The 26630-nt window shown below is 42.3% G+C and overlaps 2 protein-coding genes across 6 annotated transcripts in view; one reads left to right on the forward strand and one right to left on the reverse strand.

Annotated features, from left to right (window-relative positions):
• EMC1 (ER membrane protein complex subunit 1) overlaps window positions 1-14131 on the reverse strand; it is a 36593-nt gene extending 22462 nt beyond the window's left edge. For 3 of the 5 annotated variants that reach the window (XM_044667812.1, XM_044667810.1, XM_044667811.1), the window contains exons 1-9: window positions 14022-14116; window positions 5841-5965; window positions 5190-5255; window positions 4665-4758; window positions 3257-3385; window positions 2592-2718; window positions 1692-1841; window positions 1141-1308; window positions 584-655 (exon numbers count right to left, since the gene is read on the reverse strand). In XM_044667812.1, coding sequence (XP_044523747.1) covers window positions 584-655; window positions 1141-1308; window positions 1692-1841; window positions 2592-2718; window positions 3257-3385; window positions 4665-4758; window positions 5190-5255; window positions 5841-5965; window positions 14022-14116 — 1026 coding nt within the window. Of the gene's footprint in view, window positions 1-583; window positions 656-1140; window positions 1309-1691; window positions 1842-2591; window positions 2719-3256; window positions 3386-4664; window positions 4759-5189; window positions 5256-5840; window positions 5966-14021 lie in introns of all 5 variants that reach the window. The other 2 variants (XM_044667809.1, XM_044667813.1) reach the window with 2 other exon arrangements.
• Window positions 14132-14341: 210 nt separating this feature from the next.
• On the forward strand, window positions 14342-25312 carry MRTO4 (MRT4 homolog, ribosome maturation factor). Its single transcript, XM_044671297.1, has 8 exons — window positions 14342-14395; window positions 15751-15809; window positions 16662-16765; window positions 19429-19510; window positions 20722-20789; window positions 21841-21992; window positions 23870-23946; window positions 24067-25312. The coding sequence occupies exons 1-8, from the start codon at window positions 14368-14370 to the stop codon at window positions 24229-24231; spliced, it is 735 nt and encodes a 244-aa protein (XP_044527232.1). The 5' UTR covers window positions 14342-14367; the 3' UTR covers window positions 24232-25312.
• Window positions 25313-26630: the final 1318 nt, after the last annotated feature.

Consider the following 26630-nt stretch of genomic DNA (forward strand, 5'->3'; position numbering starts at 1 on the left):
CCCATAAAGTCGAAACAATTCCTAATGTTCCTGTGCATTATTTAAAAATTATTTTAAAAAAAATTAAAAAAAAAAAGGAGGAATAATAACAGTAACTCCCTCCTAAGGTTATTGTACAGCTCAAATGAGATAATATTTGTAAAGCACTTAGCAGAGAATTGGCAAATAGTAAGTAATAAATGCTTGTTCCAGAGTAGCTCAGTGTTAAGGACTCCAGGCTTGGAATCACAAGATCCTGGGTTCAAATCTGGCCTCAGACACTTCCAAGCTGTGTGAAACTTGGCAAATCATTAATCCCCACTGCCTGTTACTGCTCTTTTGCCTTCGAATCAGTGTTTAGTCTTGATTCTAAGACAGACAGTGATAAGGATTTTTAAAAAACAAACAAACAAAAATAAATGAAAAATAAATGCTTGTTTCCCCTTCCATTCTCAATGAAATAAAGATTAGCTCTTATTTGGCCCACATGTCATCATCCTAGTAATTATTCATGGTCTGCCTTCTGTGGCCAAAGGCAGTTCATACTACAATCTTATAGAAGGAAAACCACCCTAGTTCCCCATTATATGGGGAATATACTCACAGTTTCAGTACGGCAGGTCATCACAGCAGCAACAGTCTTCTCCCCACTGGTACCAAAGCTCACTAGAGCCGTCTGGGAAATAGGACAGGGTCAATTCTTAAATGATAATAATTTGTATATGAGCCAGTAAATGGAATGGAATGGTGTCTCCCTCCAAGAAGGCAATTAGGCCTGGGTTTGGAGAAAGTTCCAGACTTCTCTGGAATTCAATCCAAAGTTAGAAGCCCGAATCTCAGCTCTAATGCCTGGGAAGAGTCAAAACAAAGCTCTCAGTTTGGAGAGGTTAGCTTTTGAGATTATTCCCCAATTCCTATGATCTCCTAAATCAACAAGGATCATTTAATTAGTTTCTTCCAGACTCAAAAGGTTCTAAAGTATTTCCTTCTTCTAAGAGGAATGATGATGAAGAATTTCAAGGATAACACCTACCAAACTAGGTTCAGACTGACCTCGGGGAGGTAGCATTGATTTTGAACCTCAGGAAAAATGTCCCCAAAGCATCTAGTCCCTTGAGCTGTTTCCCCACGAGTCCTAGGAAACCTAATGATGCTTCTTACCTGGGGGAAGTTTCGGAGCAGACTTAGGCCTTCTGGGCGGTGCTGCAGCAGAGCAAAATGGCTGGGGGCCAGCTGCAAAAAGAACTGTGGTCTGGAGGCACCTGAAGGGTTGGGCTGGGTGGGTAGGACCCAGGGCTGGAAACTTTGGCCAAATTCTAGTTCAAGGGCCTGGGAGAAAGAGGGAGAAGTAGAGCAGTAGCAGACAAGGAACCAGAGTCCAAGGTTTATGTCACCTGTACCCTCATGGGGCCTCTGAGCACCAGAGTCAACCAATAATAATGGCTCAGGAGAGCTGAAGTCTAATCCACATCAGATTGCCCAAGGAGAGGCAGGGTGCAACATTCACTTACAATCCATAGATGGTAAAATTTGATAGAAGCCTAACCCTCCTTGGATGCTTCCAAACTCAGGGAGCAGATGACAGCTAGCCCTGGTGAGACTAATAAGTCGACTCTCTATGAGTCCTAGAAAAGATTTCCATCCCTCCATAATCCCAAAGGCCAAGTGTCCAACGGACATAAGAAGGCAGCAAATGCTCAGACTTCTCTCACCTGCAGTGGGGTTCTTTTCATCTCTTCCTCCGTCTCCAGTGCCAAAGTGAAAAGGGACCGTGTGCCTGGGTCAGGGCACACCAGCACAGCTTTGCCTACCACAGCACAAACCCCACTTAAGCTCTTCAGCCATGGCGCAGAAACCCTGACCTAGGAGACAAGACAGAACAAGGGTCTGTTAGACCACGGGCCAAAGTCCTGGCCATGTCCTGAATGAAAACACAAGTACCCTCCTTGTGGTTTGTTTTTGACCAGTCCTGGGATTTCATTGGTTGAAATTTCTTGTGAAAAAAACTCCTGCCAACACAAATTAGTATCTGTTCTGCAAATAGTCTTAAAAATTGGAAGTTCTGGGTTCAAATCTGAATTCAGACACTTCTTAGCTATGTGACCCTGAACAAGTCACTTAACCCCATATGCCTAACCCTTATTCTTCTGTCTTAGAGCTGTTAATAAGACAGAAAGTAAGAGTTAAAAAAAAAAAAAAAAAAGGCAGCAAGTTGCAGAGAAGCTACCAATCTACATTGGCATTGGAAGTTTCTTTACCAGCCGTTTCCTCACCATTGAAATCAGAGGTCTAGACTTAAAAAAAAAAAAAAAAAGAAGAGAACTTAATTAACTACCTAACAGGGTTACTGGGAAGAAAGCACTTTGCAAATCCTGAAGTAGTATATAAATGTAAATTATTATTATCATTATCCCCTAGCCCCAGCTTTCTCCATATTTGCTTGAATGTTCCTCATGGGCAAAGACCTTCCCCAGCTTTCACTGCATTACTCTGGCAGAGACAGCACTTTTCCTCCGCCCAGCCTCATAATGTCCCCAGGCCCTATTCTACCGGATGCAAAGAGTTTTGCCATTTCCTCCCAACCATGCTTGACACCCAGTACTGAGATGTACCTGCTGAACCATCTCACCATCTTCCACATGAAATTTCACAATATTCACATGACTGTTGGGAACAACTCCCAGGACCCACATCATTCCAGTGCCATATGAATACACCATCTGATACTGAACACTCTCACTAAGAGAAGAAAGAAAGGGCATGAGACAGCAGGCTCAGGACCATGCTCCCCACCACAAAGAGCCACTGAGATAAGCTCCAGGGATCCCAACATCCCTATGGCCACCTTCCCCCATACTTTCAAGTTTCTCTTTTTCAACTCAAGATCTTTGAATATCACCCCAGACCTTCCATATACCCACTCTGGACTACCCAATGACTGAGTTGTTCCAATCTTTTGATAAAACAGATCTCTGGGTTTGGTGGACCAAGCATGTTAGGAGCCATCTCTATCAGTGGACAATCATAAGTGAGTTATTTCTCCCTCTCTGAGCTTTCATTGTCCACGAAGAAATGTGGTATGGGCTTCCCTCCCTGCAAAGTGACCTTGAGATCTAGTCAAGTCCCAGAAGCTTAGACTTCAACAAGGTCAGGCATTAAACTCCAACAAGAGATGGCCCAATAATAAATGCTCTTGGAAGCTTGCTTGGTGGGGAAATGAAAAGGTCTTTTATGAAGAAGAGTCTATAACATGAGCAGGTCAGATTCAAGTCCCTACCTCTTTGGAAGCTGTTCCACCCATTTTTGGTGTCCATTAGAAAGGTAATGAAGAGTGAGTGTGGTCTTCTTCAGCACTGCCACATATTTTACCACATCCTGCAAGCCCACCAGGCTGGCCATCTGAAAACTGAACACAGGGATGAATAGGGGAGATTTGTCCAGAGAATCAGTCTGAGGAAAAACCATCTACCTCCCTCCCCTGCCGTGCCCTCCTCGCCTCTCCCCTCCAACCCCCTTTCTCCCCAAATCTCTAAGAACATAGTAGCAAGAGTCTCAATGGATGGAAGACAAGCTCAAGTTCATATACACAGAAGACAGTCACTCCTAGGCAAGCCAATACTGCTGTCACAAGGGCTATTTTTCTAACAACCTATTCTTCTCACTTCTTTTTATCAACCTAACATCTCTGTAAAGATGTTTCAGTAGACTAACAAAGCAGGAACCAAAAGCTGTGATCTAAAGTCAACAACGAGGCAGTAATCCTAGGAAAATCATTTAACTTCTGTGCTATCAATTTTCCCCTCACAAAAAAGAAAAAACAAAATCTGCCTGCCTTCCAAGATAAGTTAATGCAAATGCCTCAAAAACCAAACCAAATAGTAATACTTGTAAGCAAATACTTACAAAAGTTCAGGTGGTTTCTTAGTGTGGCATCCTAAAAAAGTAGCTGACTTGTCCCTTGTGTACCTAGTCTATCTCTGAATACCACAGTGTACTGAAGGACACAGGATCTGGCGTGTGAAGAGTCAGGTGTGAGGACCAACCCTGATACAACCTGGCTTTGTGATAAGTCCTTTGTTGTCTTAGAGCCCATTTGCTCATTTTCATTTATTTATTTATTTGTTTGTTTGTTTTTGAGACCCTTACTTTCCATCTTGGAGTCAATACTGTGTATTGGCTCCAAGGGAGAAGAGTAGTAAGGGCTAGGCAATGGGGGGTTAAGTGACTTGTCCAGTGTCACACAGCTGGGAAGTAAGTGTCTGAGGCCAAATTTGATCCTAGGATCTCCTGTCTCTAGGCCTGGCTCTCAATCCACTGAACTACCCAGCTGCCCCTCCATTTGCTCATTTATAAGATAGGAAAAATAGTCATTATATAGGCTACCTCATTGGGCTGTAGAAGATAAAGAATTTTTAAAGCTTAAAAATACTACTTAAGTTAGAATATTATTATTAAAGGTCCACTTGCATATTATACAAGAACAAAAGAGTATCAAGTACAGAGCTCTACACACAGAAGGCACTCAATAAATCTTTAATAAATGAAAACTATAGTTCAATAATTCCAAGCATTAGGGGAATATTCAAGACCTTGATAAGAATGTCCAATCAGAACTGTAATTTAATGAATTACAACCAGACAAAGCTAATTTTATTTCAACCAAGATGAAACAATACTTCTCCTACCTGCCGGACTCCAAGGACATCTCCCAGTTCAAGCCCCCAATGTTAGTCTCCCAGGAGCGTAGGATCCGGCCCCCATTGGAAATAGTGAGTGCATCTGGCAAAGAAAAGACTAGAATTATCCCTTTGCCCCAGTTGTAGTTTAGCAGCCTCCCAAAGACTTGAGGGCACTCTCTGATTTATAAAATCTAACAACTATTATGGAAGTACTTTGTCCTTTTTCCTATACCCATGTTGGCAAACCTATGACAAGCATACTAGAGAGGACTACTCCCTTCCCCCTCTCCACCATGCCTGAGGACATCACCCACTCCTCTGCCCAGTAGCCCAATGGGAGCACTTCCTCCCTCCCCTTTCTGGGGTGAGGAGGCAGTTCACATGCAGCATGAAGGGCGGTTTGGGCACTTAGTCTCTAAAAGGTTCGCCATCACTATCCTATACAAACTAAAACTGATGCCAAAGAGAAAACAAACATATACAGACGAGGAGACAATACCCTTTAGGAAACAAAGAATATCTTTTGCTTACCTTGACCATGAAGAAGCATGGCATCAATAGCTCCCTCTGGAGTACCCTTATCCACATGGCGCCATACTAAAAAACATGAAAGGAAAATATTGCTCTCAAAAGTGGAACAGAGGGAATGACAAACATCAAGACAGAGAACTTTATTTATAGAGTAGTCTCAGATGAAGTCAGGGAAAGGGGTGGGATGAGATTAGAGGCTGATATGGTGATAAGTATTGTTTCCAACTTTGCAAAATGAGAATGTCTATATAAATAAAACTTACTGGAATATGGGGAAAACCATTTTAGAAATCACTTTTCAGAAGTTTAATGTGAAAAACCAATACCTAAGTAAATCAAGGTAGTCTATGAAGCTAGAGGAAAAAGTAGTCTCTTAATGCAGATTGGAAAAAACAAGGATGACATCGTGGGTTAAAGGCATTCAGGACCAAGGGGAAGGTCTGATGCATACAGAAACAAACCCCAAAGGCATGGCATAGTAAATATTTATTCAAACATGTCATAACTAAGAAAAAAATACAAAGCAAAGTCTAGCTAGAGAGATGCTTCTTCTGGAAAATTTGTCCTTAGCACCGAGTACCCAGTGACTAAAGTGCACAAGATGTTGGCAGTTCAGTCCCTGGGTGTTTAAAGCATAATGAGGTCACTCACATATAGCACCCGTTCGAGAGTTCAATGCCGCAATCACATTTTCCTCTGTAGCCACCACTATTTTCTTTGATCCAGGAGCACATTCCAAGGAGGCAAATTTGAGCTTCCCAACATATTGCTGCCTCCTGAGTTGGGGAGGATGGGGGAAAGCAAGAACTCTAAGTTAATATTACATATATTGTTTTCCCAAAAGTTAAAAGAACAATACAAATGTAAGATGTTATCAGCAACATTAATGTATCTAGGGATAATCATTGGTTATTGCAAAGACCTGTTTCTATATAAGCCTAGAATATGTTCAAGTACAAAGAAAATTAAAAGAATCTAGGTATTCATTTTCTCATGTATGGGAAGAAATAGGTAGGTTCTAAGATCCCTTTCAGATCAAATATTCTATGAGTGATGAAAGAAGTATAGTCATGGAAAGAATATTAGAATGGGGAGCCCTGGCTCTGTCTACTTACTAGCTATGTGAAGTACCTTAGATCTCTGAATATGTCTCCTTATCTATAAAATGGGCATGATATTTACAGTATGAGCAAAGAAAGTGCCTTACAAACAATAAAATATTATTATTAACTTACATAGTTATCAGTATGCCTTTAACAAAAAATTTTAATAGTTTTTCTTTTGATTCAAGGGAATAACATACAAATAAGAATCCCAAAAATACTATATAGAAACTGACAGCATAATAGAGCATTAGGAAAAAGCTACTGCCATCTCACTAACAGATATCTGTGCACGAAATTAACTAGGCTGAATAATAGTAAAGAAAAGATATAAATTTTGCCTTTGATGAGTCAACAATCTAATATCTCCTCTTATTGTCACTCGATTTGGAGGGAAGGGGAGAAATTGCCCCAAAATCCCAGATAACTATTCAAAGATCCTCAAGAAGGGTTGATGATATCCTAAAATATTTTTCTTTTTTGTTATAAACTTAACAATTACCAACATAAACATTCCAACATACAAAGGACAAAAAAAATGATAGTATGTGAAATTGTGAACTTATTAGGTAGATTTTTAGAAAAGCATATTTAATTGAACATGGGAACAATAGTTGATGTCTCTTTCTAAATTTCTTATTGTATTCTCCTATGGATTTTACTGTTTTATTGATGTTCTTTTCTTAAAAAAAAAAAAAAGTTTCCCTCTCTCTTGTTATTCTATTCTCTCCTATAAATAGAAGCCCTCCTTTGTAACAAGGAAGAACAGTTGAGCAAAATAAGCAACCTCCTTTATGAAGGCAAAAATAATGGACTATAGTGACCTCTCTTCTAGCCCACAGAAGATCAGCTGGATTGAGAAAGCAAAATTTACACTATCATCCCTATATCATAACATATGCTTATTAGTGCCCATGGATTCAATTACTAGCTGCAATCAGAAGACTATTTGAACTATATAATCTGCTCAAATCTCTCCTGAGAGAAGAGTTCCACCAGTTGCCTGCTGGTTATTTCCTTTGAGGACCAGAGTGAAATAAGGAATGTCATCCACGATGAGTACTTCCATGTGCCCTGAGACCACAACATAGTTATGAAGGCCTGGCAAGAAACCTGAAATGACAGCCAACTGGGTTCTGATAAAAATACTGATTGGGTCAGCACTCTGGTCAATTAAATGTAACTGGCACTATGAATCTAAGCAATCGAAAAGACAACAGGGTTGCAGGGTGGCCCTACCTGAAACTCTCAGGATAATCAGTTTGATGTAATGAAATAAGTGACCCAAGATAAATAAGGACAAATCCAAAATACTAATGCCCCAGTAGTCAGAATTATTTCAGAACATGCAATGATAACCACAAAAAGACAAACTACAAGTGTGCATGAAATAGATTCAAAATATAAAAGTTCATATTATTTGTCAATACTATATCATAACAAAATCATGAGAAATAGCTTCATCTCAGACAAAATAAGAGCAGATGTTAAGGATGTACTTAAATCTGAAGAAAAAATTTACACTTAATACAAATTTGAGAACTGTTGCCTGATAATGAAAAGATGAAAATAATAATGCTGATATCTCAAATGATTTTGAAAGGAAGATAGGTATACTTAGAATGGAATTTTTAAAGCCCTATTTGTCAGGGAACCAATACAAATATCAGACCAATAGTAATTCAAAAAAGCCTAATTCTGCTATTGCCATAACCAAAAAAATGCATTCTTCTATGATAGTTGATCAAGAATGTAAAAACAATTCAGGACTTGAATACATAGTATATGCTGCAGCTGTTGCCACAGTAAAGAGCAAAGGAAGAAAGGTAGCACTAACTAGAAACACCTCCTAAGGTCAGTTATCAAAAATTACTATGGTGGATGTAGCTTGAGAAAATTATTGAAGACCTGAGGTAAAATACTAGATTATATCAATTCCTAGTCAGTTCAGATAACATGTAGTCTGAAGACTACATTATTTGATTAGAGAAAATAAAAAATGAATATCTAGAATAGAACCCAGAAAATAAAAAGTAAAACAAACTCTTGCTTACTGTGTATGAAGCACTGTGCTAAGTGCTGGAGATACATAAATGGCAAAAAACAACCATGTCTGTTCATATGAATGAAGGGTTTGTTTTATTTTTTATTTTTTTTAAACCCATCTTGGAGTCAACATTGTGTATTGGCTTCAAGGCAGAAGAGTGGTAAGGGTAGGCAATAGAGAGGTCAAAGGATCAAGTGACTTGCCCAGGGTCACACAGCTGGGAAGTGTCTGAGGTCACATTTGAACCCAGGACCTCCCGTCTCTAGGCCTGGTTCTCAATTCACTGAGCTACCCAGCTGCCCGGGTTTGTTTTAGAGTTTGTGATTAGGTCACATTAAGGAGGCTAGGCTTAAGACAGTGATGTAGATTATGCAGTGAAGTAATGGAAACTGCAACATATAACAGGCTGCATAAATGTAGGAGCCACTAGAAACCTAGCAAGATATGATCAGGTGACCAGCCTTCTCTGAAATGACAAATTCTCCATACTATAAGTATTAGCCCTGAAACATCCTTGAGAATTAGACAAATAGATTATGCTGAAAGAAAGGCATCATTAGAGACAGAAGTGTTGCCCATAAAATACCCAGACAGAACGCTAATCCATAAAAATCTAAGAATATTTTTAATACCTCTTGCCATGCTGAACACTCACATCTCCAAATTACATGGAATGAAAAATTTTCAAAGTATCAAGACCTTATGAGAAAAATTCCAAACACATGAGAAGAGGATGAGGTAGACATCATCCCATCAGCCCCAAAGATGTTCCAAAGATGTTTTCAATGAGTGTACAAAAGATAAGTGAACTTGTCTTCAAAAAAATTTTTAAGTCATTTTATCCACCCGGATAAATCCAAAAACATAAAAAATAAAATAGCAGTAGTAGGTTAGCAACTTATTCTTGGAACTATCCTATCTGAATCCATTCAGAAAGAATGAGAAGAATGAAATGAATGGTAATAATAGCTATTTACATGTAACTTTAAAGTTTGCAAAGCACTGTATCTCATTTATTTTCATCATCTCATCTGACTCTCACAATTATCCCATTTTACAGATAAGGAAACTGAGGCTAAGACAGATAGTGCACTTGATTTGCTCACCAACTAATAAGTGTTAAAAGGTAGAAATGAGGTCTCTTCTGTTGCCAAGTCCTGCTCTTTTTTCACTACACCCTATTTTTCTTTGGACCTCAGTTTTTCCTACCTAAAACATGGGAAAAATTATCTCCTTTTGCTGCAGCATAAAAATATTATATAGTTCTTATACTTCAATGATTTGTGATTTTGTTGACTCTCTCCAACAATACAAGTCACAATCCCTCTATAACTCAGTAAGTGGTTCAGGAACTGCTGAGGCCAAAAAATTCATCACCCTGTGGCCAACCTGGTAATGAGCTCCTCTAAACAAAGCCACCCATGTGGTCTGGCAAATGAGTGAAGGATGTCTAGTTTGAAAGGACGTGTCAGAGCTCACACTCTGCTGGAAGAACCATGAAAATCCAAAGTCATCTCAATGCCATGATGAAGCAGGTGAGCAAGGACTTTAATGGAAACACAGGAAAGCATAAAAATCCATGTAAAGGAACTCAGCTCTATAAATATTAGTTGGTCTAATTGGTATGCTTTAAACAAGTAAATTAATTTAGGCAGAATTGTCATTTTTGTTGCTTTGACCTACTCACGAGCAATAATATTTTTCCAATTGTCTGGATCTGACTTTATTTGTGTGAAGTGTTTTGTAATTGTGTTCATATACTTCCTGGGTTAATCTTGGCAAGTAGATTCCCAAGTATCTTATATTGTCTAGAGCAGGGGTCAGCAATGTATGGCTCTTGAGCCATAAAGTCCATTTTTTTTCAGGTGCTGTTACAGGAATGGCACTGTGAGCACTGTACGGCTCTCACGAAATTACATTTTAAAAAATGTGGCGTTTTATGGCTCTCGTGGCCAAAAAGGTTGCTGACCCCTGATCTAGGGTTATTTTAAGTAGAATTTCTTTTTTCTATCTCTTGCTGCTAGACTTTGTTGGTAAAATATAGAAATACTGATGATTTATGTGGGTTTATTTTATATATTGCAACTTTACTAAAGTTGTTAATTATTTCAGTTAGTTTTTTCAGCTGATTTTCTAAGTATGCCATTATATCATCTGTGAAAAGTAATAGTTTTGTTTCCTCAATGCCTATTCTAATTTCTTTTAATTTCTTTTTCCTTCTCTCATTGCTATAGCTAGCATCTCTAGTACAATATTGAATAAGAGTGGTGATAATGGGCATTCTTGCTTCATTCCTGATCTTACTGAAAAGGCTTCTAGCTATTACAAATAATTCTTGCTGCTTTAGATATACCATTGTTCATCCTTTGTTTATAAAAGGGACAATAACATCTCAGGATGTCTTGACTGGTGTGCAAATTGAGTTTTAAGTGAGACAAAGTTATACAAAATCATCTGACAAGATTTTAGCAAGACAAAAGTCAGTTCAACTGGTGATGGCCCAGAATGCTGTGGAACTTTGATGTCCTGACTAAGCTCTAAACATGCCACAGCATTTGCTTCAGCCACTCTCATGGCCATTAGAATAAATTGTTCTCATGTGCCCCTTCTGCTAGGAGTTTTCATATGCTTGGGATAGACCCCCTCCTCCCCCAATTCACCAGTGGATTTGAGGCCTGTTGGTTACCCTCAACCTGATTTAGCTCATCTGCTGAGAAAGTTTTACTGGAGTGTGGTGGCTACATAAGCTACAGCTTCTTGGGACCACCGGCAAAACATAGACACCAAAGCCCTGTGAAGGGCCTGGGCAAGCCCTCACAGCAGAAATACTAGTCTTCCCTAAACACCCTATACATCCCTTTAGATATACTATTTACCATTTATTCTTATGCTTTCTAGTGTTTTTAATAGAAATATTTTATTTTGCCAAAAGCTTTTTCTACAATTATTGCGATATATGATTTTTGTTGGTTTTTTTTTTTGTTATTGATATGGCAAAGGAACTCAGGACTCTTTATTTTTTAAAAGGCATGAAATAAATATTAATACAATGGATTATTTTTAAATGGATTTTATTTATATATATAATTTGCCTCACCTCCCCTTAGCTACCACACCCTGCTCAGAAAACTATCTTTTATAACTAAAAATTTTTAAAAGAGGGGGGGAAAAAAGTTCGGCAAAATTAACCAAGACAAAAAGTCTGACTGGAGCTGTAGAGTTCCACACCCATGGTCCCCTACCTGTGCAAAAAAGGAAGGGAGGGAGGGAGGTCCCTTCTTACCTCTCTTTAGGGGGCAAATTTGGATATTTCAATTTCCTAACACATAATTTCAATGACCATGGTGTTGTTCTTTCCATTTAAATTGTTGTGGTTATCATGTACATCCTTTTCCTAACTCTGCTGGCTTCACTTTGCATAAGTTTATTTATATATTTTTACTAAAATCCTGGCTTCAAATCTGGCCTCAGACACTGCCTAGCAATGTGACCCTGGGCAAGTCACTTAAATTTGCCTAGCCTTTGTTCTTCTGCCTTAAGAGTGTTACTAAGACAAAAAAGTATGGGTTTAAAAAAAAAAAGAAAAGAACAACAAAGTGCTATATGTAAGACTGACTTTGAGAACCTCAAAGAGAAGATAGCAAATGAACAGGGGAAAAAAGATCATGGAGAGCCAGCCTGACTCTCCAGATAAGGCAGCTAAACTGGAAACAATAACTAGCAATTTCCACGTCTTTCTTATTGTTATACAATATTTCTGAGAATTAGCCAATGTCACCATGAGGGCATTCTTAATGAAAATAAGAAAAAGAGTAAGGAAGGTTTTCATAAACCATATTCGATACAGACAACATCTTCATTCACATAACTGAGAGGTACAGCGAACATAAGATCACTAAAATTCCTTCATAGATAGAATCGTAGAGATGGCTTACTTTCAACAACCCTCTGACTATATCAAGCAGGACAAAAAAAATAGGAAAGCATATGCTTCCCATGTTTGCAATTGTCATAAAAGATATTCTACATAAAATCTAAATGGAAGTGGCATTTATTGAGATCCTCCAGGCACTCCTTTGTTGGTGACACTAAGCTGGGGGGGGAGGGGAGAGGAGATTACCTTTCCCAGATTACAATAAATTATTTCCCTTCATACAGTCTATGGTACAACCAAACTGATGTTTGCCAATCCTCCCACATGACGCTTGATTTCCTATCTGCACAAACTAATCTTATTCACAGAATGCATCCCCCTTCCCACAAAGTCCTTCCTCCCCACTCAGCCTTACTTGTTTCTTAGAACTTCTAGCTTCCTTTAAAAAAAATAAATATCAAAGCTATGAGGGTCTTAGAACAGAATTTCATTTAGAACAGAATACTGGATGGAAATCAAGTCCTATAAACGTCAGGGCTAAAAACAATGTAAGAATGGAGAATGTGGGGGCAGCTGGGAAGCTCAGTGAATTGAGAGCCAGGCCTAGAGACGGTAGGTCCTAGGTTCAAATCTGACCTCAGCCACTTCCTAGCTGTGTGACCCTGGGCAAGTCACTTGACCCCCTTTGCCTACCCTTACCACTCTTCTGCTTTGGAGCCAATACACAGTATTGACTGCAAGACGGAAGGTGAGGGTTTAAAAAAAAAAGAATGGAGAATGTCAGAACTGAAAGGGAAATTAGAACCTAGAGTGTCAGAGGCAGGTGGAAATTTAGAGCTCAGAAAGTCAGAGCTAGGGGGGGTGAACTTGGAAAACCAAAGTGGGAAAGTTGTGTGAATTCAGATGAAAAAATTTATCTGAAAAACAAAAGACCTAAAATATTAAGGAAATTCATAAAAAAAAAAAAATGAAGGTGGTTTGGCTATACCAGACCTCAAACTACATTATAAAGTGGCAACCATCCAAACAGTCTGGTACTAAGAAATGACACTCAACATGCAGTGGTAAATGACCATAGTAACGTAGTGTTTGAGAAACCCGAAGATGCTCTCTGGGAAACTGCTGGGAAAACTGGAAAACAGCATGGTGGAAATAAGGTATAGAGACCATCATTTCACTCCATATACCAAGGTCAAGTCAAAATGGATACATGATTTAAAATAAAGGGGATACCGTGAACAAATGAGGGGAGCACAAAATAGTTTGCCTGTTAAGACCTATGGACAAGGGAAGAATTTAAAACAACAAAAGACACGGAAAGCTGTGAGTTTCAAACAGAAAAAACAGTGGTTTTTAGCGTCAAGGGATACGGGTTCAAATCCCACCTCGCCCATTCCTGTGACCCTGGCAGAGCCACTTAGCTTCTCTAAGCTTCAGTTTCCTCATCTGTAAAATGAGGGACTTGGGCTCTGAGGGCTCTGAGCTCCCTTCCAGATCCAAGTTCATCTTGTGCCTCATTTCGCACAGGAGCCTGGCCTTCCCGGCCCCACGCGTGACCCCGCACCTGCCACCCACTGCTGTCCCAGGTCTCCCTAGGGGGCCTGAAGGATGAGGGCTGAGAGTGGAAGAGAAATCACTGCAGGTCGGTGACCCCTGACCCCCGAGTGACATAACTCGGGCAGGCAGGGCAATACCCGGATGGTGACCTCTGACCCTGAGGCTATGGGACCTGGAAGCCAAGCCGTGTCCCCCCTCCCCCCCCAAGACTCCTCCAAGCCCAGTGAAATACTTTCGCCCGACGTACGCACCAGTCAAACTTGCCCACTTGGTCCTCGTACACTGCCGCCGACAGGACCAGGAGTGCGGCCCAGAGCCACAGCCGAGCGGTCAGCGCCGCCGCCATGATGGGGAAACCGGCAGCGGGTCCCGACCGCCGCCAGCCCGGCATGCACAGCGCTTCCGGCCCAGTAGAATCACGGAGGGAAAAGGCGCAGGCGCGGGCGCCGGAGCTGGCCGTGGAGGCTGGGCACAGAAACGACGGGAGTAGGAATCAGGCACTCGCCAGAGGCACCTTGAGTCGTTCGCATCCCAGGAATCCTCGCGGCGCTGGGGTCCTCGTAGGCACCGCCGGCGGCCGCACGTGTTGGAAGCATCATGCCTAAGTCTAAACGCGACAAGAAGGGTGAGTGCTCAGGGTATCCGACCGGTCCCGGGGAGCGGGGGCCGCTGTGTCGAGCCTTTGGGCGGCTTCTAGGGAGCCAAGAACCCCGACCCCATCTCCGAGCAGCTCAGACCCTTCGCAGATTTCTCTGACGCTACGGTCATTGCTCCTACTTAACAGATGTGGAAACTTAGGCTCGGAGAGAGACAGGGCATTCCCTTCCTCCAACTTTATGAATGAAAATGGGGGTTTTGGTTGTGACCAATCAGCAGTTCGTCCAGGGTCACACATTAGTGATCCTGGCGGTCCTCGGACCCAGTTCTTTAGGTTTTTATCCAAGCTCAAGAGCGCCCTGAGGTCGCAATGAACTGTGTGCCTCGAGCAGTGCTGAGCGATTTGCAGTTATCATCTTTTTTCATCGTCGAAACAGCCCAGGAAAGGGGAGGCTATAATTATCCCGGTTTTATAGACAGGGAAACTGAGGCCCACAGGATGAAATGACTTGTCCAGTGTCACACAGCTAGTGTCAGGCAGGATTTGAACCCAGGTCTTCCTGATCCCAGATCTAGCGCTCTCTCCATTGCACCACTTAAATACCTCAGTTCTATTAACAAAAATCTTGTCACCCTACCTCCTGGAGTTGCCCCAAACGAGGATCGAGTAGAGGACTTTGCAAACCTTCCAGTGCTGGCCATAATTCTTGCCCTGTAGTGCTGCCCTCATAGCACTCAGGGAGGGGACACCAGGGACAAGGAGTATATAGTACAGGGAGATCAACAATTATTTGTTTCCTTACTATATACCGAGCTGTACTAAGCAGACACCTTAGATTCGGAGTCAGAGCCTGGATTCCAGCATCAGCTAATCCATGGAACTTTTCCTTTCTATTGCTTAGTTTACTTTTCAGTAACATGAAGGAATTGGCATGTGGTTTTTAAGGTCCATTTTAGTATTATTTGTAGTGATTATTTCTCTACCCAAAGTTATTTTATTATTTGCATATTATATATATTATATGCAGCAGATCCATAGTCCAGCTGAGTCCTGAACCTAGTTCCCATGATTTCCAAGCACAATTTTTTGTACTTACTTCCTCAATGCAACATATCTTTCTTTAAAAAAAAAAACAAAAAACATCTTCTATGTTACACTCCATACAGTGTATTGTCTAGGCTCTAGTAAGGGGTCTATAGACATACTTTGGAATTTAAAATCTCCATGTTGGGCTGAGTAAAACAGTGTGACATCCCCTGAAAGGCATCTGTCACCAGTTTTGGTGTGGGACAGTTAACCTTGACCTGCCTGGGTCACTGCTATGTCTATTTAGCTACCTGGAGCCTGTCAAAACTTAACACATGTACTCTTCTTTGTCCTAGTTTCCTTAACAAAGACTGCCAAGAAAGGCTTAGAACTCAAACAAAACCTTATAGAAGAGGTAAGTGGAACATCTTATAATGATTTTCTAACCCTCCCCTGACAGAAAGCCAACTGTTTGAGAGAATTGGGAGCAGGGCTATGGGTCAGGGAAACTCAACTTCTTAAAACAGTTAGAGAATCACAAAACTTTCAGTTCTCTTAACCACAGTGGATAGAAGTTGCAGAGAGGTAGACATGACAAGAAAATTGGTGAGCCCTGTTAATAGAAAGATTCAGGCAGAGGCTGGATGGCCCCATAGGCGATGGGAGATTTCTGTATGAGGTGAAAAAGACCATTAACAACTGGGGAAGAGGGAAGAAAGCATTGCTTGAGTGGATATTTGAAAGAAACTAATGATTCAATGGGAAAGAAATAAAGAGGAAAGGAATTTCAGATGGGTAGCATAGCCAGTGCAAAGCTATGCAAGTGAGACATGACAGTTCTAGGTTGCAGGAACTAGAATCAACAAGACCTGCTGATATGAAGGCTTGGAAAAGAGGGAAGAGTGTACTGTGAATCAGGTTGCAAATCTAAGAATTGAAAGGATAGTGACACCTTCTATAGAAATAGGGATTCTGCTCTAGGGAGCAGGGCCAGGCAGAAGTCTCAGCCTTCTGGTTTCCTAAAATGTTGAAAATTCAACAGATATTTATTATGTGCCTGCTGTGTGCACAGCACTGTGGTATAAGCTTTGGATAAGCTCTGGCCCCTCCCTCCATGGACTATGGTCTAATAGGGTTTAAGGTTAAGACACAAGGAGATAACTATGGTGCGTATTATTATAGGTTCAGGGACTTGGCTATTGCGGGAAGAAAGTGATGGGGAAGGACTGAGTTGCCTAACCCCTAGACCCCTTGAATCTCTCCACAGCTTCGAAAATGTGTGGACACGTACAAATACCTTTTCATCTTCTCTGTGGCAAACATGAGGAACAGCAAACTAAAGGATATCAGAAGTGCTTGGAAGCACAGCCGGTGAGGAGGGATCTCGGGGAGAGCTTGGAGCTGGGCCAGTGTGGGGTGGGGGCCACAGTGTCAGACCCTGACAGGCTCTCTTCTCATTGGGTGAACACAGTGGTTCTTGCTAACCTTGGGCATTATGATCATACAGGCGACTGCATCTTATCCCAACCTCCCAACAGAATAAAAATCTCTGCTGATCAAAACTGTTCCATCTTGGGGACAGCTTAGTGGCTCAGTAGATAGCCAGTCCTGGAGTCAGGAAGACCTGGGTTCAAATCTGGCCTCAGACATTTCCTGGCTATGTGTTCCTGAGCAAATCATTTAACCCCAGTATGGGGGAGAGAGAGGGAGGAAGGGGAAGATTGATTATATCCTGTATTGTACTCCCTCCCCTCGCCCCCAATGAACTGACTTTTATTAAATACTTATTACACTCTGGATACTAGGTGTACAAAGATGGGAAATGGCCCATTCCAAGCTCCCAAGGAACTTACATCCCAAGTATGAGAGAATGCAGAGCATGAGGGGCAAAGAGAACAATAGCTCATTTTTACAAAACACTTTCCTCACAAAAACCCTGTGAATTAATTCATGCAGAAATCATTTGGCCTACTTTATAAGTTTAGGAACTGAAGCCTAGGAATAAGGGACTTGGCCAAGGTCACACAGATAGGAGGGGAAAGAGTTGACACTGTATCCTGGCCTCTTGAAACCTATTCTCTTTAAAATAATTTTGTTTTTATAAGTACTTATAATCTGTATTCCCACTGTCCCCTTCCCCTTGAACAAATTTTATTTTGTTTATTTTTTTTTAAGCCCTTACCTTCCTAGGCTTGGCTCTCAATCTACTGAGCCACCCAGCTGCCCCCTCTTGAACAAATTTTAAACAAGTAATAAAACAAAAAATAAAACTCATCACAAATGTGCAAACAAATTCCGACATTGCCTGTGTCCAAAAATGTCCATCTATCTCTAGAAGGAGTAACATGTTTCATCCTCAGTCTTCTGGACTTGTGACTTATCACTACGTTGGTCAGAGTTCTATTTCTATATATAGGTCTTTGATCTCTTTTTTCCCCCCCACTTTGGGGACTAGGCCCAGTCAGTCAGTACGTGTCCACTGACTACCAATGTACATGCTATGTTAAACCTGGGGACCCAACTCTCAAGGTCTATTACATTACAGTCTAATGACTTGGTAATGATATAATTGGGTCAAAGGCTGTACGTGTTGCATACTAACTCTTTGGATATTGTTCCCAATCTCTCCAGAATAGCTGCACCAGTTCACCAATCCCTGAACACTGCATAAATGTGTCTGTTTTTCTAACAACCCCCCCTAGCATTTGTCCTTGTCCTCTTTGGTCATCTGTTGGTTGGTCATCCACTCTGGTGGATGTGAGCTAGAACCTCAAAAGTTAATATCTCTATATTAGCAACTTAGAGCATTTTTTTCACGTGCTTGTCAATAGCTCAGATATTTATACATCAAAAACTGATGGTTCATATGTAAATCCTATCACCTTGATGTGAGAGGCAGTGGATACAGGGGTGAGAGTGCTAGACTTGAATTCTAGCCCCACATCTTATCCTAGTGGTGTAACCTGGATCATCTTTACAGATCTTAAAGTGCTTTGTAACTGCTGATTTTTTAAAAATTTCTGCCTAATTCTAAGTTATTACAAGCAGATTCTATTTTGAAGTATACCCTTGTATCCCCAGCCCTGGATATGAGCAGCTACTACACAAGAAGTTGCTTTAAGAAGTTAATTGAAGTATAGATCAAAGCAAACAATTTTTCACTTAAGTTTATTTGGGGCTTTGTTTGGGTGTTTGGGTTTTCTATGATTGTTCTCTTACAAAAATGAACAATATGGAAATATGTTTTGCATGATACATGCATAACCCAGATTGAATTGCTTGCCAGCCCGGGGGGGGGGGGGGGGGAACAATTTGGAACATATAACTTTAGAAAACTTATATGGAAATTTGCTGTTCTGTGTAATTGGTAAAAATAAATAGGTTTGTTTGTTTGTTTGTTTGTTTGTTTGTTTGTTTTTAATGAATTGAAGGGGGCAGCTAGGTGGTTCAGTGGATTGAGAGCCAGGCCTAGAGATGGGAGACCCTGATTTCAAATACGACCTCAGACACTTCCTAGCTGTGTGACCTTGGGCAAGTCACTTAGCCCCCATTACCTAGCCCTTTCCACTCTTCTACCTTGAAACCAATGCACAGTATTGATTCTAAGACAGAAGGTAAAGGTAATTTATTCTAAAATTAATTAATTTTTTGGAAAAGAAATAAATTGAAGGCTCAGTACAGTCTAATTCCAGGATGATTCCTTAGGACTCTGAAGGTCTTCAGAATTTTTCCCATCCCCCTGGTCTTGAAGTACACCATGAAGACTTCCCAGGCTAGGGGCATCTAATTTCCATTTTTGTAATGCCTCAAGACTTACAGAGTGCTTTCCTCACAGCTTCCCATAGTATGGCCAGGTTAGGGACTGTCCCTATTTTAAAACTGGAGAAATGTAGGTAGAGGGACCTGCTGACAGACATACAGTGATGACATGTTTCCCAGTGCTTGAGTCCTGTTATCTTCTACCACCTTGCAGAGTTTTCCTACAAGGCCCAGATGAGATGCCTTCTTGATAATCTCATTGTCTTTGTCTTCAGGATTTTCTTTGGCAAGAACAAAGTCATGATGGTGGCTTTGGGCCGAGGTCCCACTGACGAGTATAAGGACAACCTACACCAGGTAGGTCCCTGCTCTTGGTTCTTCAAGAGGAGTCATCCCAGTACAGCTGACCTCCTTTGACCAGGTCAGCTACATACACCTCTCTAGAGTATGACTAGGAAAGAGTGAGTCCTGGCTTCTTCAAGCTCTTGGGACTTCTGGGGCCTAGGCCTAAGCAACTGGGAGGCCCAGTACTCCCTTCTCCATAGCCACAGAACACCTCCTCCTCCCCAGTCATTCACCGATTTCTCCTCAGACAAAGAAGCTGTTTCATTTTTCTGCCCTCAGGAGCACTACAGAATGGAAATAGCGTCAGTGTGGGATGAAGCATCTCCCTCACCCCATCCTGTATGGTTTTGATGTGTTATGGATCCTTCTTTGGCAGCATCTCTGCAGAGGATCCTGGACCCCATCCATCTAAGAATTTTTTTTAATCTATTCTTTTAAAAAGGATTACAAAGAAAATGAATTCTATTGAAATACAGTGATCAAAGTATGGGTCTGGATTGTTGTTTGTTTTTGTTTTTTAAAGCAAGCTCATAGATGTCTGATTAAGGACTCCAATGCTATAGGGAATGATCTCACTGCAAATTTTGTAGGTGGATTAGGTATCGCTAACATAAGAAACTGGGGAAATGAGGAAAAGAAGGCCATCTGCCCCTGGGCAGGACCATGGAAAGCACCCCCTAAACTTGGTGTCTTTGAGTGTCTTTGATCCTCTGATGTCTGGCCCTCATCCATCTGACTTTGCATTTTCCTTCCTTCCCTCTTGCGTTTTTTAGCTCTATACCTCTCCCAGTTTAACCTTTGTTGCCTTAACTCAATCTTTAGATTAAATTGGTCAAATGTGCCCTCATCTGCTTTGGTGGGAGAGTATGACTATGGAACCTTTTTACCTGTCAGTCTAAGAGCTAATGATTCTTTTGTGTACAAAAATAATTAAAACGCGTTGGCCAATCGAGGAAAATGTAGGGCACTGAATGGCTTCTCAGCAGGGAGATGACAGGATCAGGTTCTGGGGACTCATTGTGCAGAAAGTCCCAGAGCCACCCAGTAGTGACATGGATTGCCTTGCTAAGTAATGAGTTTCTTGTCCCCAATCCAAGCAGACTGGAAAACTCCTTCAGGAATGGTGTAGAGGGGATTTCTGCCCCAAGGTGGAGGGAGTGGGTCCCCCTTTTCTGCTCCTGGGAGCTTTCTTTTTGACTTTAGACTCTTTTTGTTTCTTGAAGGTCAGCAAGAAGCTGAGGGGTGAGGTCGGTCTCTTGTTCACCAATAGAACGAAGAAGGAAGTAAATGAGTAAGTTTTAAGACTGCAAAAGGAGTCAGAGCCAGGGACAGGGAGGGTTTTTGATTGAAGAGAGAAGCACACATGGCATCTGAAGAACTGTGTCTGGTGGCATCTGTTCCTGTCTCTGGCCAGAAGGCAGCAAGCTCCCAGCTCAGGCCCAGAGACTTGGTGGTGCTGGGAAAATTTCCAGGATCCCTGCCCCTCTTCATGTGTAGTAAATAAATGCTGGCTGGGTGCAGGGCAGACGACCAGGCCCTTCCTGTAGATCCTCCAGGGGCAGAGTTTCATTCTGACAGAACTGAGGTCAGAAAGACTGAGCTAAAAAATCAGTATGTCACAGGATGGTCCTAGCCCAGGCTCCTTCATCCGTACATACCCAGACTAAGCTGGAAAAGTAGTACTGAGCAGCATGGGGGTGCAGTGCTATCACCTCTGATCACTGGCCCTCTCAGCCAGGAATAAGTGAATTGCCCAGGGTCATCCAACCAGAAAGTGTCTGAGGCTGGATTTTAAACTCAATGGCTTCTCCATCACTGTATCCACTTAGCTACCCAGATACCTCAGACAACAGAAACAGCATCAAGCCTAGTCAGAATATTCTAGTGTCATTTATTAGGCTATTTAAGAAGAATATTAGGCTATTATTATCTTCTATTTAAGAAGGTCATGAGATCATAGCTCTAGAGCTGGAGATGGCCTCAAAGTCCTTCTAGTCCAGCCCCACCCATTGTATAGATGAAGAAACTGAGGCCCCAGAAGAGGAATTACTTGCCCAAGGGCACCAAGGTGGGATTTGAACCCAAAGCCAGTACTAGGTTTCAAAAGTGGCCATCTACTCAGGCTCAAATCCCATCTCTGACACTGTGTCTGGGAAAGTCAGTCTTTCTGGGCCTCAGATGTAAAGTGAACAAATTAAATGAGATAACCACTGTAGACCCACAAGCTCCAGATCCATGAATGTATGTTACAAAGACAAGGCAGAAACATCTGGCTCATGAGAGCCCCACACTGTGTGGCAGTGGCAGTCAGTGACTCCTCCCCTCCACTCTTTGTGCCCCAGGTGGTTCAGTAAGTATACTGAAATGGATTATGCCCGAGCCGGTAACAAAGCGACTTTCACTGTCAGCCTGGATGCAGGGCCCCTGGAGCAGTTCCCCCACTCTATGGAGCCTCAGCTAAGGCAGCTCGGTCTGCCCACAGCCCTCAAGAAAGGTAAAGGACACTGGGGTGAGGTGGGTGTTAAGAACTTGGCCTAAACCTCCCTTTTTAATTTTTTTTTATTACACCATTTAAATTTTTTATTAATTTATTTTTTTCGGTTACATGTAATTTTTTTTTTTAAACCCTTGTACTTCGGTGTATTGTCTCATAGGTGGAAGATTGGTAAGGGTGGGCAATGGGGGTCAAGTGACTTGCCCAGGGTCATACAGCTGGGAAGTGGCTGAGGCCGGGTTACATGTAATTTTTGACAATTCTCTTGCATTTATTTTTTGTTTTGGGGAGGCTTTTCCACAGTACATGATTTATGTTTTTCCTTTCCCCTTCATTTCCCCCCCCCCCACGCCCCAGCCAACACGCATTTCCACTAGTTTTAACATGTGTCATCTATCAAGACCTATTTCCATATTATTGACAGTGGTACTAGGGTGGTCGTTTCGAGTCTACATCCCCAATCATGTCCGCCTCAACCCATGTGTTCAAGCAGTTGTTCTTCTGTGTTTCTTCTCCTGTAGTTCTTCCTCTGAATGTGGGTAGTGTTCTTTTCCATAAATCCCTCAGAATTGAATTTTTGACAATTCTGACATAGGGTTCAGATTTTCTCCTTCTCTCCTCTCCTTTTCTTCCCCTCCCTACCCAAGGCAGTAGATAGTCTGATATAGATTATACCAGTGCTTTCATGCAATACATATTTCCATATTGCTCATGTCCTGATAGAAGCCCATAAAATAAAGATCTCATGAAGGACCTGAAGGATGACATGCTTTCATCTGCAATCAGACTCCAACACTTCCTTCTTTGGCTGTGGAGAGCATTTTTTGTCATAGGTTCCTTGTGGTTATCTTGGGAGCTTGCTCTGCTGATAATGGTTTAGTCCTTCACAGCTAATCATTGTGTAATATTTTTGTTACCATATACAGTGTTTTCTTGGTTCTGTCCACCTCCCTTTGCATCAGTTCATATAAGTCCTTCCAGGTTTTTCTGAACTCATCCTGATCATTATTCCCCAAGTAATGAACAATCCCTCAGTTTTCAATTCTTTGCCACTACAAAAAGAGCTGCTAAAATATTTGGTACAGGTAGTTCCTTTTCCCTTATCTCTGCCCTTGTCTTTTTAGAGGGGGTAGCCTCTGGGTGTGGAATATCACACAGGCTGTCAGACAGAGTTGGCATGATGGATGCCATGATGGATGGTTTGGCTAAATGGCCTTTTCTTCCCCTTTTGTCTTTTCTGTTCTCTGCCACAAGGGGTGGCCCAATAAGGAAGAAAGGGGAAGGTTTATGTTAAGAAAGAAATGATGATAAAGGAAAAACATTATTGGCAAAAAAGGATGAGATTGACTCCATCAACCTCAGAGAAGCTGCCGTTTGCCTTCACTGGCAGGCATCTCTCTTGATCCACTGGCCTCGTGTGGTAGTACTGAGGGACAGGAGAGCATGGGGGCTGGAAAGCATGCCAGTCTTGAAGAGGTGGCTCCTAACTTGGAAATGAGAAGCCTTTGGAGTACAGGCTGTGCTGGGGCCCATCTTCAGCCCTTGGAAGATCTGTCGCTTCAGGGAAAGATTAAACTGCTTTAGTTTGACCTCCAGGACAGAATGAAGAACAGCAGGTGGGGCTGGAGCTCTCACCTTCAGCAGGAGCAAGCACAGAGCCCAGGCTGGGAAGGGTCAGGTGGTGAGTTTATTGGCAGAGGTCTTCTGAAAGACCACCACTTTTTAGGGGGACCTATACTACAACATGCCGTCCAAGGCCTCTTCTAAAGACCCTTCGAGAAAAGCAATCAGGGCCAGCAGGGATCTTAGAGAATTTGAACACCAAGCAGAGAGCCCACTTCACTAAGACCCTCACTCCCTGCCTACTCTCTCTGCAGGTGTTGTGACCCTGCTCTCTGACTACCAGGTGTGTAAGGAAGGTGATGTGCTGACCCCTGAGCAGGCTCGAGTCCTGGTGAGTAGTGGGGCTCCTTCCTCCTCCTCTTCCTTTCCCTCCTAGACCCCTCCCTGCTCCCCCCTCCCCCCCCCCCAGGCTTTCCTCTAGCCCTGACCCATCTATTTTGCCTTTCTGCAGAAGCTGTTTGGGTTCGAGATGGCAGAATTCAGAGTTAACATCAAGTATCTGTGGCAGGCAGAATCAGGGAAGTTTGAGCATCTGGGGGAGGATGCGGAGGAGGAAGAGGACTACGACGATGGCAGCTCCTCAAAGGAATCAGAAGACTCAGAGGATGATGATTGACTGCAGATAGCCCAACCCAGGAGCCCCCTCTGCCAGGCGGGTTTTGCTCTGGTCCAGCCTCTCAGAGCTGCTGCCTTCCCTCTGTAAGAGAAGAGAGATTGATTTTGCAGGACTCTTAAGGAAAGAGGTGCAGGGCATGCATGACTGTTTTTATATAGAATAAAGTGTTGCCAGTGGAGTGGGTGCTCTCCCTGTGGGCAGAGGGAAGAAAGTGGCTCTTTGCTGTGAGGCCTATTGGGGCCCTAGGCTTCTACCCACTTTCTGGTTTTCAGCCTAAACCATCCAAAGCCTGGAGGCTTAAAGGGAATGAAGTAAAGAAGAAGGGATGGAATTGACTCTCCCTACCTTGCTAGCTTCCCCCTACACCTGGCCTTCTCCAGATGTCTGTGATAGGAAATACCAAAGTTTGCAGTATGGAAGGAAGATGCAGCCTTTACAGAAGAAAGTGGCCCCTGGCACCCCTGGGATGAAACCAGAAGCCATAGAGAGGACAAAGGGAGGCAGGGTATCTCGGACCCTGAGAGGAGAAGCCAGGCGCCCTCTGTTGGGTTCCATCGTGTACAAGAACCTTTGAGTATCAGTGGTATGAGTTATCCTGGACTGGACCATATATAAAGAGATGTCGTAAGACTTAAATGTGGACCCCTGGGGAGACAGGGACCACATCACATTTTCCATTAACCTCCCACAATACTAATTCACATTTATATAGCACACTTTGAAAATTTGCAGTCCCTCTGAGGTAGGTGTGATGAGTATTATCTCTATTTTACAGACGAGGAAACTGACTGAAGGTTCACCTGCCCACGTTCACACGGAGTAAGAATCAAAGGCAGGATTCCAATCCAAGTCTCATCCCACTGTGCCCTGCTGTTTCTCAGCTTGAGAGGCGTAGCACATGGGAGTGCTTGCCTCCAGAGTGATGCAGAGGCATTTTCTGTATTGAGGACCCCTTGGGCAGTGTCTGGTGAAGCCCATGAAGCCTTTTTTTCCCAGTATTTAAAATTCCCAGGATCACAAAGGAAGCCAACTATTTTAAAATAATGTTTGTCCAAATATTTTCAAACATATTAGGAACCTCCCTTTTTCCTTTCTTTCTCCTCAGCGAACACCTCACCTTCTGTAAGAAGCCTTTCTCGGGCCCCATTAATGCTAGTGCCTTCCCTCTAGTCATTATCTTCCCCATTTATCCTGGAAATATCTTGTTTGTACAGAACTTTCTGCATGTTGTCTCCCCAATTAGCCTGGGAGCATAATAAATGCTTGTTAGCTGACTGTCTGACTTTCCCAAATCAGAAAAAGGAGGGCTTAGCCCAAACTTCCCATTCAGAGGACTTGCAGACCCACGTCTAAGAAGGAAGCCCTCGGAACCTCTATCCATTGAGGCCCAGAGCCAGGAGAGCCAAGGTCCTAATCCCAATTTCCTGTCCTTGGCTGGGAGATCTTTCTGAGCTCCTTTCCTCCACAGAAGAATAGAGAAGTACATGATCTCACAGGAATGGTGGGGACAAGGGAAGCCCACGCCAAGCTGGGCTTTACACTGGTAGCCACAAGTAACAGGGAAGATGGGTTTTTTCCCCCTAATAATTTCATCAGCATTTATTAAGCACCTACTATTTTCCCCACACTGTGCTGGGAATACAAGAGGTCAGAGAACTGGGAAATCCTGTGAGATTTTAACCCACTTCTTACCTAAAGCAAGGTCTTCCTGGGCCAGGCAGAGTCCAACTTTTGCTTCTTGTTTACTTTCCACCAGAGACAGGCTTCATGGATCCCTGGACCTTGTCTAATAGCCTGAAAAAAGGCCCTTTGGACCATTTCTGGCCCTTAGAAGAATGCATGTGTAAAACCATTAAAAGGCTTTTCATGGCACAATGGCAACCCCAGAAATGTTCTGTTCCCAGAGTAACAGCATTCTTAGGGCACTGTGAGGTGTGCAAAGAACTTTACACAGGATCTCTGTCACAACTACTGAGGAATGACTGGCCGGGGACTCTGCGGCTTGCAGATGAAACCAAATAAGTATTCCCAATTGAGGCCAGAGTTCAACCCCAAAATTAGGTCCCTTCTCTAGGAACAACTGTCAAGCCCTTATTGTACCACAGGGTGGTACAGGTGTCATTCACATTTTTCAGATGAGGAAACGTGAAGTTTGTAGGGTATCTGTGATTACATGGTAACTACACATTTTTATAATAAAATAAATATTAAAAATAAGTTAAGAGCCAGGGGGTGGTTAAGTAGCTCAAGGGATAGTCAAGCCTGGAGATAGGAGGTCCTGAGTTCAAATATGGCCTCAATTTCCTAGCTATGTGACCTTGGAAAAGTCACTTAGCCTCAACTGCCTAGCCCTTGCTGCTCTTCTGCCTTAGAAATGATACACTTAGTCTCAAGTCTAA

The sequence above is a fragment of the Gracilinanus agilis genome, chromosome 3 (genome assembly GCF_016433145.1).
Source record: "Gracilinanus agilis isolate LMUSP501 chromosome 3, AgileGrace, whole genome shotgun sequence".
NCBI lineage: Eukaryota > Metazoa > Chordata > Mammalia > Didelphimorphia > Didelphidae > Gracilinanus > Gracilinanus agilis.